A 12,043-nucleotide genomic window follows, 5' to 3' on the forward strand; every position below is an offset into this window, starting at 1 on the left:
GGTGTCAAGAGTAAGCATCAAACTACTAGCAGAGACCAAAATCAACTCTATCGTTGACTTGATAAGCAGAGCTGTGGAGAATGGTGTGATTAGCGACCGCAAGTTCAGTCTAATCATACAGGAGAAGCAAAAATACATGGCGCTGAAGGGGAAGATTTGACAGCGTGTCAAGAACATCGTGGACGGTATCAATGAGCAGGAACGTATGCAGCTGGTACCACAGGGCAGACAAGAGGCGAAGGATGAACTACTCAAAAAACTTCAATAGAGATCTGCACAGTATGTCAGCGTTACTTAGAGGAACCACCAGCTTATTCATAGGGTCTAGTTTGTTTAAACAACATACTAGATCACTTACTCGATTTCGAGTACTTCTCCAGTATCTCGATCGATGATGAGGTCGACATCATATGCAATACGTCGCTGCTTTTCGGAGAGCTGTCTCGAGTATCGCTCCAGATTTTTCTGCCAAGCGATTGTGACGCAAGGTTTGCAGTACGGACCGTCCGTTTGTGGCGAGGCGTCCTTTTACTTAACCTTACGGATCGCTTCGAGAAGAGGACACCTATTCATAGTTGAGTAGTTACGGATCTTTAATACTTTCGCTTCTTTTTTCAGTTCATTAACGTTCATGTTTGTTTTGATGTGATAGATCAACACACATCAAAACCTCTCACATCTAGTCTAGTACGACGAATCTTCTATCATCGTCGTTATCGTCAGAGTCGCTAAGGTAGGAGATAGCATAAAACTCGACATTCTTATACTTGCACTCTTCCAAGTAATTCTGAAGGTAATAGTTTCCCCCTTGCTTATAGATGCTGGCGGGCTTGATGATAGCCTTGCACTCGCAGCTGTCCTCCGGTACCTTTTTATTGTGGAAATTGGTCTTGATTTTACCCTCCCACTCCTTTAGCTTGGTATTGAGATATCCCCCTTTTTTGAAGGAAGTGGTAGTGAGGTAATGACCCACGAGGGAATCCACCTTGGTCAGTATTTCATCATATTTTTTCAGCCATTCCGGGTGGTTGATGAGATCAAATGACAAGGTATGGTAAGCGCGGAAGGCACCATATGAATGGATCTTTTTGGGTGTTTTGATCAGTAAAGGAGCTAATTTGTCGCTATTTTTATAGGCAATCACGAAGCGCTCATCTTTGCCCTTGTTTAATGGAATAAGATCGCTTAGCATGATATTTTCAACGTTTAGTTCTTCGATATTTAATGGTTTCCCTTTGGCATAAAATTCCCTTGATTTAACAATCTCGTTACCGAATTTAAACATACTTTTATTTTGTGGAAATAAAATCCCAACTAGGGTTTAGTACAAGGACAGCTTCCACCATTATACGTGATGTACTCTTGGTAACAGTACCAGCATAGCAGCTTGGCTCTTATGAAGAACCTCCTTCCGCAGCTGCATCTGTCATACACATCAAGTACCGTTCACACTCATCGCATTGTTCCTTCATCGTTTATTTACTCCACAATAGTTCAAGACCTGCCCTTTCATCTTCCGAGAAGCACCAGCCTATAACTCTGTCGGGATGCCAGGCTAATGGAAGCAGCTCTTCCTTAATCCTTGCCTTCTTCGCTTTCCTCTGACGATAGGCATCGAGCAATCGAGGATCAGAGCTACTGCTACACATGTCCCGGGTCACGAACCAGTCGGGAACAAACTCGAGTAGGTGAGGTCTATCTCAAACCGCCTCGTTACACATTTCCTGGGTCTTGAAATTGTCTGGAACATTCATAAGCATCCCGGAATACTCCTCAACCGCCATAGTGCACATGTCTCGCGTCTTAAACCTGTCGGGAATATACTTGAGTAGCTAAGGGTTCCTTTGAACAACCTTGTTGCACATTTCCTGGGTCTTGAAGAGGTCCGGTACATACCTTACCACCGGGGGATCCACTTCAACCAATTTTTTGCATCTTTCTTGCCTCCAACTCATCTTTATTATCCCGACCTCGGCAAGGGATCCTTGAGTAAGGGACTTTCCCCTATTCAAATGCGCATGCCAGAAATTTTGTTGATGTCAGCATTATTCCCGCTAGTCGCTATTGCGCATGCGTAGGATTTTATCGGAATCGGATTTATGTTCGGATGCCGTCGGATTTTCCGATTTTGGGAGGGTAGGGGCTGGGGTGAGGGTGGAGGTGGTGGAAGCGGGGGTTTGACGGGGTAAAGGTGTCAAAGGAGCGGAAATGTACTTATATTCACTCCCTCCTACTACTTCTTTGAGATAAACCTCGAAAGTAGTACTCCAGGTTTTAATCTCAAAGGGCTCTGGTGACGAGAATGGCCGCATTAACATCTTCTGTTGTTTGTCGCAAAATTATTATTTATTAGTCGATAAGACCCGTGGAAAAATCCACTCAGGCAGAAAAGTAGATTGTTTCAGGTGCTTTGCTGACGTCACCATTGCATATACAATTTTTTTTCCAAATTTGTTTACACGTTGTTTCCAATGTGTAGAGTTTGAAACGCTCATCAAAATAATGTATAGGATCATATAGTTCTGACGAACGGTTGATGAGATATAAGGGTTTATAATGTTTGCTGACGTCACCAATGGCCCGTCAACCCCCCAAATTTTCTTTTAAGAAATTTGTATACCTACTGCTTTCATTGTATAGGTCTTGAAACGCTGATCAAGAAAATGTATAGGATTATGTACTTTTGACAAACGGTTGCAGATATTAAGGTTTAAATGTTTTTTGATGACGTCACCACCTCGTTTCCAAGTTCTTTGGCCTCAAAATTTTAGGTGCACTGTAATGGCTTCACTAATCTTAATTAACTAAAAAAGCAGCGTTAACCGTTAAAGATGGCAGCACGAAAACATAAACAAGAAACCGAAAGTAATTAATTAGTAAACACATCTACGCGAAACTTGTGTTAAGACACGAAACGGGTTTCAAAAGATTAACAAATTAATAATCACTTACTTCTTGACATTGTTGACTGCTGTTTAAACTGGAATTCATAGTATAATTGACACAAGGCTTACATCCAACACAACGCTGAAAAGACTTTACGCAATTAAAGATTTGTTTTGTTTAAAGATTTGCTTTAAAAGGGCACCCTCTTCATCGGGGACCTCTTAGGTAAGCCAGTAAATTTAAAATTTATTCTTATCTGACAGTTGGTGTTTGCGAAGAGTGTTTGGTATCAAATTTAAGATTTAAAGAAGGCGCATTATAAAGGCACCCTCCTTATCGGGGTCCTTTGAGGTAGGAGAGAAATTAGTTTTAGTGTATTTGTTTTGCGTCTATCGATTGTACTGAAACAGCATGGATGGAATGATTAAACGATTATTTTATAATGATCAACCACCACCACAAGACAATGATTCTGAGGAAAGAAAAACAAGTTTGGGTGAAAATTCTATGGTTGAAAAAGGAAATCAATCTTCTGGAAACACTGCTATACCCAACACAAAATGGTTTGAAAACTACAATTGCATGCATTGTGAGAAGAAATGCAAGAGTTCCTCTGGACCTAAATTGCATTTGAAAGCCTGTAAACGAAACCTGGTGATAAACCCAGAAAATACAAGGAAAATTAAAGAAGTCATTGCAGGTGTGTCTTTAACGGAAACTTCAAAAAAGGAAAACATTAAATTGAAGTCAACAACGCAAAGCTCAGGTGACTGTTATAAATAGAAATCAAGCACAAATCAAGATTTGGGGTGATCATACGTTAGATGACGTTATACAAAAACTTGTTTTTACTACCAACAGGAAGAGATATATTACTGAAACAATAAGACTCATAGAGATCTGGAACCAACAAGTGGATTTATTAAAGGGAATTTCTATCAAAGCAGTTATGACGATGCCGATGCTTCTACTACAAAAACCATCATACAAGTCCAAAGCGAAGGATCACTCTGAATGTCTTAACCGTAGATTAAATCTCTGGGTGGAAGGAAGATTCGATGATTTGATGAGAGAATCGAGGACTACACAATCTAAAATCCCAAAACCAAATTCCCTGAATACTCCAGAGCAGTGCGCTAAAAATTTCGCAAAACTAATGCTTCAAGGAAAGATACATGCTGCACTAAGATTATTGGATGATAAGATGTCTGGTGGAGTACTGGATCTAACTGATGAGACACTCCAAGAACTGAAGTTGAAACATCCAAATCCTGTTGACGCTGATGAATCTGTGCTTCTCAAAGGGGAAATCCCATTTATCGATCCTGCTATTTAGAACAACATAGATGAAACAACAATATTGAAAGCCGCACTTCGTACAAAAGGTTCAGCAGGACCGTCAGGAATGAATTCAGATGGCTGGAGACGTATATTAGTGTCAAAGAATTTTGGAAAGATCGGCGTGGAATTGAGTTCATCTTTGGCTCGGTTCGCGAAAAATCTTTGTACAACTGCATTTGATCACACAGAAGGCAATTCACTGGAAGCATACATCGCTTGTAGGTTAATACCACTAGATAAGAAACCTGGTGTGCGGTCTATCGGTGTGGGGGAGGTTCTTCGAAGGGTGATTGGAAAGTCCATAATATCAGTAATCAAACCGGAAATACTTGAAAGCGCTGGTTCTCTCCAATTATGTGCTGGTCTACCTTCTGGATGTGAGGCAGCTGCTCATGCCATGACAACAATTTTTGAAGAGAAAGGAACAGACGCATTACTTTTAGTAGATGCTACGAATGCTTTTAACTCACTTAATCGGAAAGTGCTACTTCATAATATTCGATACATATGTCCAGCTATGTCTACGTATATACAAAATTGTTATAGCTCACCATCGAGGCAGTTTGTTATGGGTGGGAAAGAAATATTATCGGCAGAAGGAACAACTCAAGGTGACCCGTTCGCTATGCCAGCTTATGCAGTTGGAATTGTTCCTCTTCTCCCGCTGTTGAAGAATGACGTGGAAGATAGAAAGTTGAACATAACTCACTGCGCTTATGCTGATGATCTGGGAGGTGCCGGAAAAATATTTGAATTAAGAAAATGGTGGGATAAAGTTGAGCATTATGGTCCATTATTCGGCTATTATCCTAAAGCATCAAAATCATGGTTAATAGTAAAGGATGAACATAAATTAGTAGCTGATGATGTCTTCAGTGACACAGAGATAAACATCAGTACAGTTGGAAATAAATATCTTCGCAGCTTTATAGGTACACAAGATGAGAAAGAAAAGTAAATCATTGGGTTGGTAAATGAATGGATTGTTCAGATAAAGAAGTTAGCTAAAATTGCACTTTTTCAACCACACGCTGCCTATTCTGCTTACATAAGTGGATTTCAACACAAATTTAACTATTTTATCCGGACACTTGGGGATATGAGCAAGTATATCAAAGTACTGGACGATGTTATCGACAATACATTGATCCCAGCATTGACAGAGGGACAAAAATGTACCGAAAACGAGAGAATATTACTGAGTTTACCAATTCGCTGTGGTGGTATGGGAATTGTGATATTAGTCGAATCATCAAAGAGAGAACATGAAAATTCTGTTGAAATGACAAAACAACTAGCAGAAAGAATTAAACTACAGCAAACGTCTTATAAATTTGACAAACAGTTACACAATAATATCAAAAGCAAAATCCTTAAACAGAAACAAATGTTGCATAACGAAAAGCTAAAAGAAATTCGCCAACGCATGACGAATGAGCAATTACGAGCAAATGATTTGGCGACAATGAAAGGTGCTTCAAGTTGGTTGTCAGCACTCCCAATAAAATCTGAGAACTATGCACTCAACAAAAGAGAGTTTTATGATGCCATGCGAATGAGATATCGGTGGGATTTGAAGTTCCTACCAACAATTTGTGTCTGTGGAAAACGCTTCACGATTGACCATGCTATGTCATGTGTCAAGGGTGGCTATATTCATCAACGTCACAACGAATTAAGAGATACTTTGGCAAAAATATCTGAAGAGATTTCCAATGATGTAGAAACAGAACCGCATTTACAACAGCTGACTGGAGAAAAATTAAGCAATTCTGCAAACTCCACAGATGAAGCTAGACTCGACATTAGCGTTAGAGGATTCTGGCAACGAGGTCAACGAGCATTTTTTGACGTAAGGGTATTTAACCCATTCGCTTTGACATACCTCAATCAGAAACTGCCTAATGCATTCAAATCGAAGGAAAACATCAAGAAACGTGCATATGGACAAAGAGTGCTAGAAGTAGAACACGGATCATTTACACCGCTGATTTTCACACCATATGGGGGATCCAGTCGAGAGACAGAACATTTTATCTCCACTCTGTCGCATAAAGTAGCAGAAAAAAGAAATCTAGAACAAAGTACCGTTACAAATTGGCTTCGGACGAAATTATCATTTTGTTTACTGCGTTCAGCAATACTCTGTATTCGAGGATCAAGAAATACAAAACGAAGGTTGATAAAAGTAGATGTTGATTGTCTCGAGATATCAAATGCAACGAGCCAACTTGTCAACTGAGAGATTTTCTAAAATTTTTATGTTTCAATATATTGAAACTCGATTATACTACGCACAATCGCCTGTACTATATCAGTCTGAGAAACGGAGAACTTTGTTTTGCTGTTTAGCTAGCTATTTTCTTGTCACTTGTAAAGTTGATAATTATTTAATATAAGATATTGATCATTTCTATAAAAAAAAAAAAAATCTTTCCTTTGACGTCAAGACTATTTTAACGTTAAAGTTTGTTAAATTACAGAACAATTTTATAGGCGATGTTTTATAGAATTTGTTAAAGAAAATTGTGGAGAATATAATCCACTTTGCAAAAGTCACAGACAGACATACAGACAGAGAGAACTGGCGTATTATTATATAGATATTCGTTAGCCCGTTTTTATACCGCATTACGTGCTTCTCGCTATTGCGAAACTAAGCTACCATTTTGCATGACAGACAGACAGACAGACAGACAGACAGACAGACAGACAGACAGACAGACAGACAGACAGACAGACAGACAGACAGACAGACAGACAGACAGACAGACAGACAGACAGACAGACAGACAGACAGACAGACAGACAGACAGACAGACAGACAGACAGACAGACAGACAGACAGACAGACAGACAGACAGACAGACAGACAGACAGACAGACAGACAGACAGACAGACAGACAGACAGACAGACAGACAGACAGACAGACAGACAGACAGACAGACAGACAGACAGACAGACAGACAGACAGACAGACAGACAGACAGACAGACAGACAGACAGACAGACAGACAGACAGACAGACAGACAGAGACAGACAGAGACAAACGTATACGGGGATTATAATATAGATTATTTTTGTCGGTTTAATCTCTGGGTGGGAACGAGAAGGCTCTCGCCCGCATGGACCCGATCTATGTTTTCGGTTAACGTGTATTTTGCCATTTTAGAAAAACGTAATGGCGGAATCGTAGCGAAAAGTATGATGCTGGGCTTTAATTTAAACAAACTTGATTTAAACTGATTAAAACCTAAAACATTTAATGGAAAATGACAACACCACCTGTTCCTGCCCAAAGAAAGGTACATTTATATTTTTGTTATGTGGTTAGCTATAATAGCCAGCTTAGTCAGGGCAGACATTTTTGATGTTGGACATAGCTACAGCAAAAAAAACTTATCTAGCTAGCTAGCTAGCCAGCTATGTTCTACCCGGATTATTCACTCCAGCTTGCCCTGTTTATAAATACATATATATATATATATATATATATATATATATATATATATATATATATATATATATATATATATATATATATATATATATATATATATATATATATATATATATATATATATATATATATATATATATATATATATATATATATATATATATATATATATATATATATATATATATATATATATATATATATATATATATATATATATATATATATATATATATATAGCCCAGAAAATCACAAAAACCTATAGTTAGTGGATTGTTTCCACTGGGGGCCACTAGAACAAAAAAGAAACAAAAAATGATAAACCTTAGACTGCCTCAGCTCAATCAAACATAGTAACATTTATAATCTGTGAAAAAGAAAAAGAATAAAAAACAAAATTTAAAAAGTTAAAAAGTGATCTCCATTAGAATTTGCCAAATACATTAGAGATGGAAGTCTTAAACGAAAGCAGACTTCCATCACAGGCACTTAGTCTGGAAGATTATTCCACACTTTTGCAGCTCTAAATGGGAAGGCTTTTTTGCCAAATTCCGTGTTGACTAAGGGAAGTGTGAACCTGTTTTTTGAAGCTCCTCTTCAAAGGAATACCCATATAGTTGATAGTTTTGTTCTCAAATTTTTTTTAGCTGGCTGTGGTTGCCGAAAAAGATTGTTTCAGTTTTGTCCGTATTAATAGTCATTTTGTTATTATTCAGCCAGAGGTCGACTTGCGAAAGTTCTAACTCGACCTGGGAGACAAGGGTATCCAAGTTTTTATGAGACGAAATAATTATTGTATCATCTGCATATAGATGGTGGTAGTTTGAATTGATTACAGATTTTAAGTCATCAATATACAAAAGGAAGAGCAGGGGCCCCAACGCAGATCCCTGCGGCACCCCAAAAGCGTCTTCATGAAGCAGATCTGATCCTGTGTCGTTTACAAGAGTCAGCTGCATTCGGCCCGTTAAGTAGGACTCGAACCAGTCAAAGGCAGCATCTCTGATGCCAAAACACCATAGTTTTTTTAACAAAATTTTATGATCAACAGTGTCAAAAGCTTTTTTAAGGTCAATGAGCACAGCACAAACAAAGTTATGTTGGTCGAGCTCAGTAAGAATAAAATCAGAGACATCGACTACTGCAGTGTCTGTGGAAAAGAGTTTTCGAAATCCGGACTGTCTGTCAATCAGGAAGTTGTGCTCAGAAATAAAATGAGACATTTGCTCATGCACTAACTTTTCAAAAATTTTCATAGGAATTGGCAAAATGGAGATAGGCCGTTAATTAGAAGGATCTGTTTTATTGCCACTTTTAAAAATAGGCGAGACCCTTTTAGTCTTCCAACATTTAGGTACATAACCAGTAAATAAAGATTTGTTGAAAAGACTTGATAAATAAATACTTAAAACTGACGAACCTGCTTTTAGCAGTCGTGAACCAATTCCGTCCAAGCCTGTAGCTTTATTAAGTTTTAGTGAACTAATTATTTTTTCGACACTTTTGGTCTCAATACGAGCCCACCGAAAATCGTGTCGTGTAGATAGATAGATAGATAGATGGATAGATGGAGAGATGGAGAGATGGAGAGATGGAGAGATGGAGAGATGGAGAGATAGAGAGATGGAGAGTCCTAGAGTATTTAATGCTCATTTTTTAGTGACGCAGACCCAATTAGGGCCCGCGCTCTACTAGACAACTCCCGGCAACATCCAACGGCCCACACAGTGTGCCATCTTCCCAATTTCCCTCACATGGCTTGGGTTAACCCAGGGCTATGGTAACATTCACTCGCCCATGTTGAATCGCCGTCAAGAGGAATCGAACCCCGGTCTCCCGCACAGAGTACGAGAGCTATAACCACTAATCTACGGCGCCACAAAGTAGTGTCAGAAGAAAATTTAGAGGCTAGTTTGGCACCAACACTGACAAAAAATGAATTGAATGTGTTGGAAATTTCTTTTGGCTGAGAAGTTTCTGTACCATCGTTTTGGACTACTCGTTTTATCGAGGTAGTATTGCCTGACTTATCAGGAACCAGTTTTTAGGGTTTTCCAAAGTTGTTTTGGCCAGATTCCAGAAACTTCGTAACCATTGTTTGTTTGTTGGGACACCAATAACCCAGGATTTTGCATTCATATTAACTTCTTCCAGCAGGGCGTCACCACTTTGATAATGACCTTTTCTTCCATTACGGCTTGTTGTGAGGGATTCGTCGAATAAGGTTTTAATTTCGTCAGGCATTAAAATTTGCTGTTTTAAATCGTAGTAAGAGATACAGTACAGTCCAGATGTAAGCGTATGCATACGCTCAAGTTTCACACCTTTTTCTCGGAGGCGGTAGTTGTTTGTCTTTGTTCTTATTAATTATCTTGCGAGTCTTGTAAGTCATTAACTTGCGCGTAATAAACAAAAGATTATTGAAGAAAAAATAGCTTATTTTAACTGCGCGTAACTATTGTCAAATAGTGTTAACATAACTATTCCCAATAGCATATTGCATATGTTATCAACTCTATCAATGTGACACGAAGAGCCATTGTTTAATATTTTTATTAAACAAAAGTTTTGCGTGGAAACTAAATAAACTAGCAAGAAGGCATTGTTGGTTGCGCGGGTTAAATAAAGCTTTTAAGCGATAGAAATTATTATATTATAACAAAGATAGAAACTTTAATTTTGATAGAAAAACTTTTTTAGATCGCATTTTAAAAGTTTAAAAATGAAAAACAGCGATAGAAATGTTTTTTAGATCACATTTTAAAAGTTTAAAAACGAAAAACGGCGATAGAAATGTTTTTTTAGATCGCATTTTAAAAGTTTAAAAACGAAAAACGGCGGTAGAAATGTTTTCTTAGATCGCATTTTGAAAGTTTAAAAACGAAAAACTGCTATAGAAATGTTTTTTTAGATTGCATTTTGAAAGTTTAAAAACGAAAAACGGCGATAGAAATGTTTTTTTTAGATCGCATTTTAAAAGTTTAAAAACGAAAAACGGGGATAGAAATGTTTTTTTAGATCGCATTTTGAAAGTTTAAAAACGAAAAAACGCTATAGAAAAGCTTTTTTAGATCGCATTTTAAATGTTTAAAAACGAAAAACGGCGATAGAAATGTTTTTTTAGATCGCATTTTAAAAGTTTAAGAACGAAGAACGGCGATATGAAAGGTTCGTTAGATAGTGTTTTAAGTATTTAAAATGTTATCAACTTTATCAATGTGACACGGTGAGTCATTGTTTGATAGTTTTATAAAATAAAAGATTTGCGCGAAAACTAAAAAGACAGTGAGATGCATTATTTAAATCTTTTAAGAGATAGAGCTGTTGCGCGCTAGAAAAAACAAAGACAATATTTTTAACAATAAAATGTAGCGTGATACTATAAAACGTCAAAAGTTATATTTTTAGATTTTTTCTTTCTTTGGTATTAAAATTTAATTTGTTTTCGAAATCTTATCGCAAAGGGAAAAGTCCTGAACGTAGGGTTTTTCCGTTTGAGTTGCTAAACGTTGCTTTTTATAAAAAGAACTTTTAAAAGTTTTGCATGTTAAAAAATATGTTTCGACGGTAAAGAAGTATTACTAAAAGTTTTAAAAGTAGCATTATTTTTTTTCAATATTTAGATCATTGGATTTGTTGTTTTTTTAAAAGAGGTTGTGTTTTTTAAATATATCGAGATTAAAATCGCGTTACTATAATTAGTTTTGTTGTTAAAAAAAATAAAAATTCAATGGCCTTCGCGTTTAATTTTTTCTCGCGCAGAGTATTGTTTTTAAACAATGTTTCTTGCTATTCTTTTGTTTTTAACATGAAGCAATTATTTTCGTGCAATTTGAAAGGAACTTGCTATCCTATTGTTTTTTTTAATGAAAGCAATTTTTTTTGCAAGTTGAGCGTACGCGTACTCTTACATCTGGACTGTACTGTAATACATACACGGGATCACAGCTCCTCCTCCTCGTCTATCATATCCCTTCAAGTTGCGCTTAAATGATTGCCGTTGTGATGGATTTTTGCTTTGTCGAGGTGCTTCTACTGACAAGCATGTGATTTTTTTTACGTCAGCATTTTTTAATAAATCACAAAATATTTTTCCAATATTTGCTGGGACTCTGCCAATGATTTTTCCAGCATTGAGACTCACTGTTTGCGTCGGCATTCCCTTTCTAGCCTTGTAACAAACTTCATTGTGAAGAGCAGGATTGATATTATTTAAACGTGGCACCACAACTACCATAGCATTTGGGTCATAGCTGTTACCAACTTCTTCTTCTACGATCATTTCTACTCACGGATGGGGATGCAATTTGAATATATGATAGCCTTTTATGTTTGAGTTTGTGATGGTACAGA

General features: G+C 37.3%; 1 protein-coding gene across 1 annotated transcript in view; it reads left to right on the plus strand.

Moving 5' to 3' along the window:
• Positions 1 to 7,402: 7,402 nt before the first annotated feature.
• LOC130655522 (F-BAR and double SH3 domains protein 2-like) overlaps positions 7,403 to 12,043 on the plus strand; it is a 52,542-nt gene continuing 47,901 nt past the window's right edge. The window contains exon 1 of the mRNA XM_057458291.1: positions 7,403 to 7,535. Within this exon, the coding sequence (XP_057314274.1) occupies positions 7,503 to 7,535 (33 nt within the window). The 5' untranslated portion in view covers positions 7,403 to 7,502. The remainder of the gene's footprint in view (positions 7,536 to 12,043) is intronic.

The sequence above is a fragment of the Hydractinia symbiolongicarpus genome, chromosome 8, assembly GCF_029227915.1.
Source record: "Hydractinia symbiolongicarpus strain clone_291-10 chromosome 8, HSymV2.1, whole genome shotgun sequence".
Classification (NCBI taxonomy): Eukaryota; Metazoa; Cnidaria; class Hydrozoa; order Anthoathecata; family Hydractiniidae; genus Hydractinia; species Hydractinia symbiolongicarpus.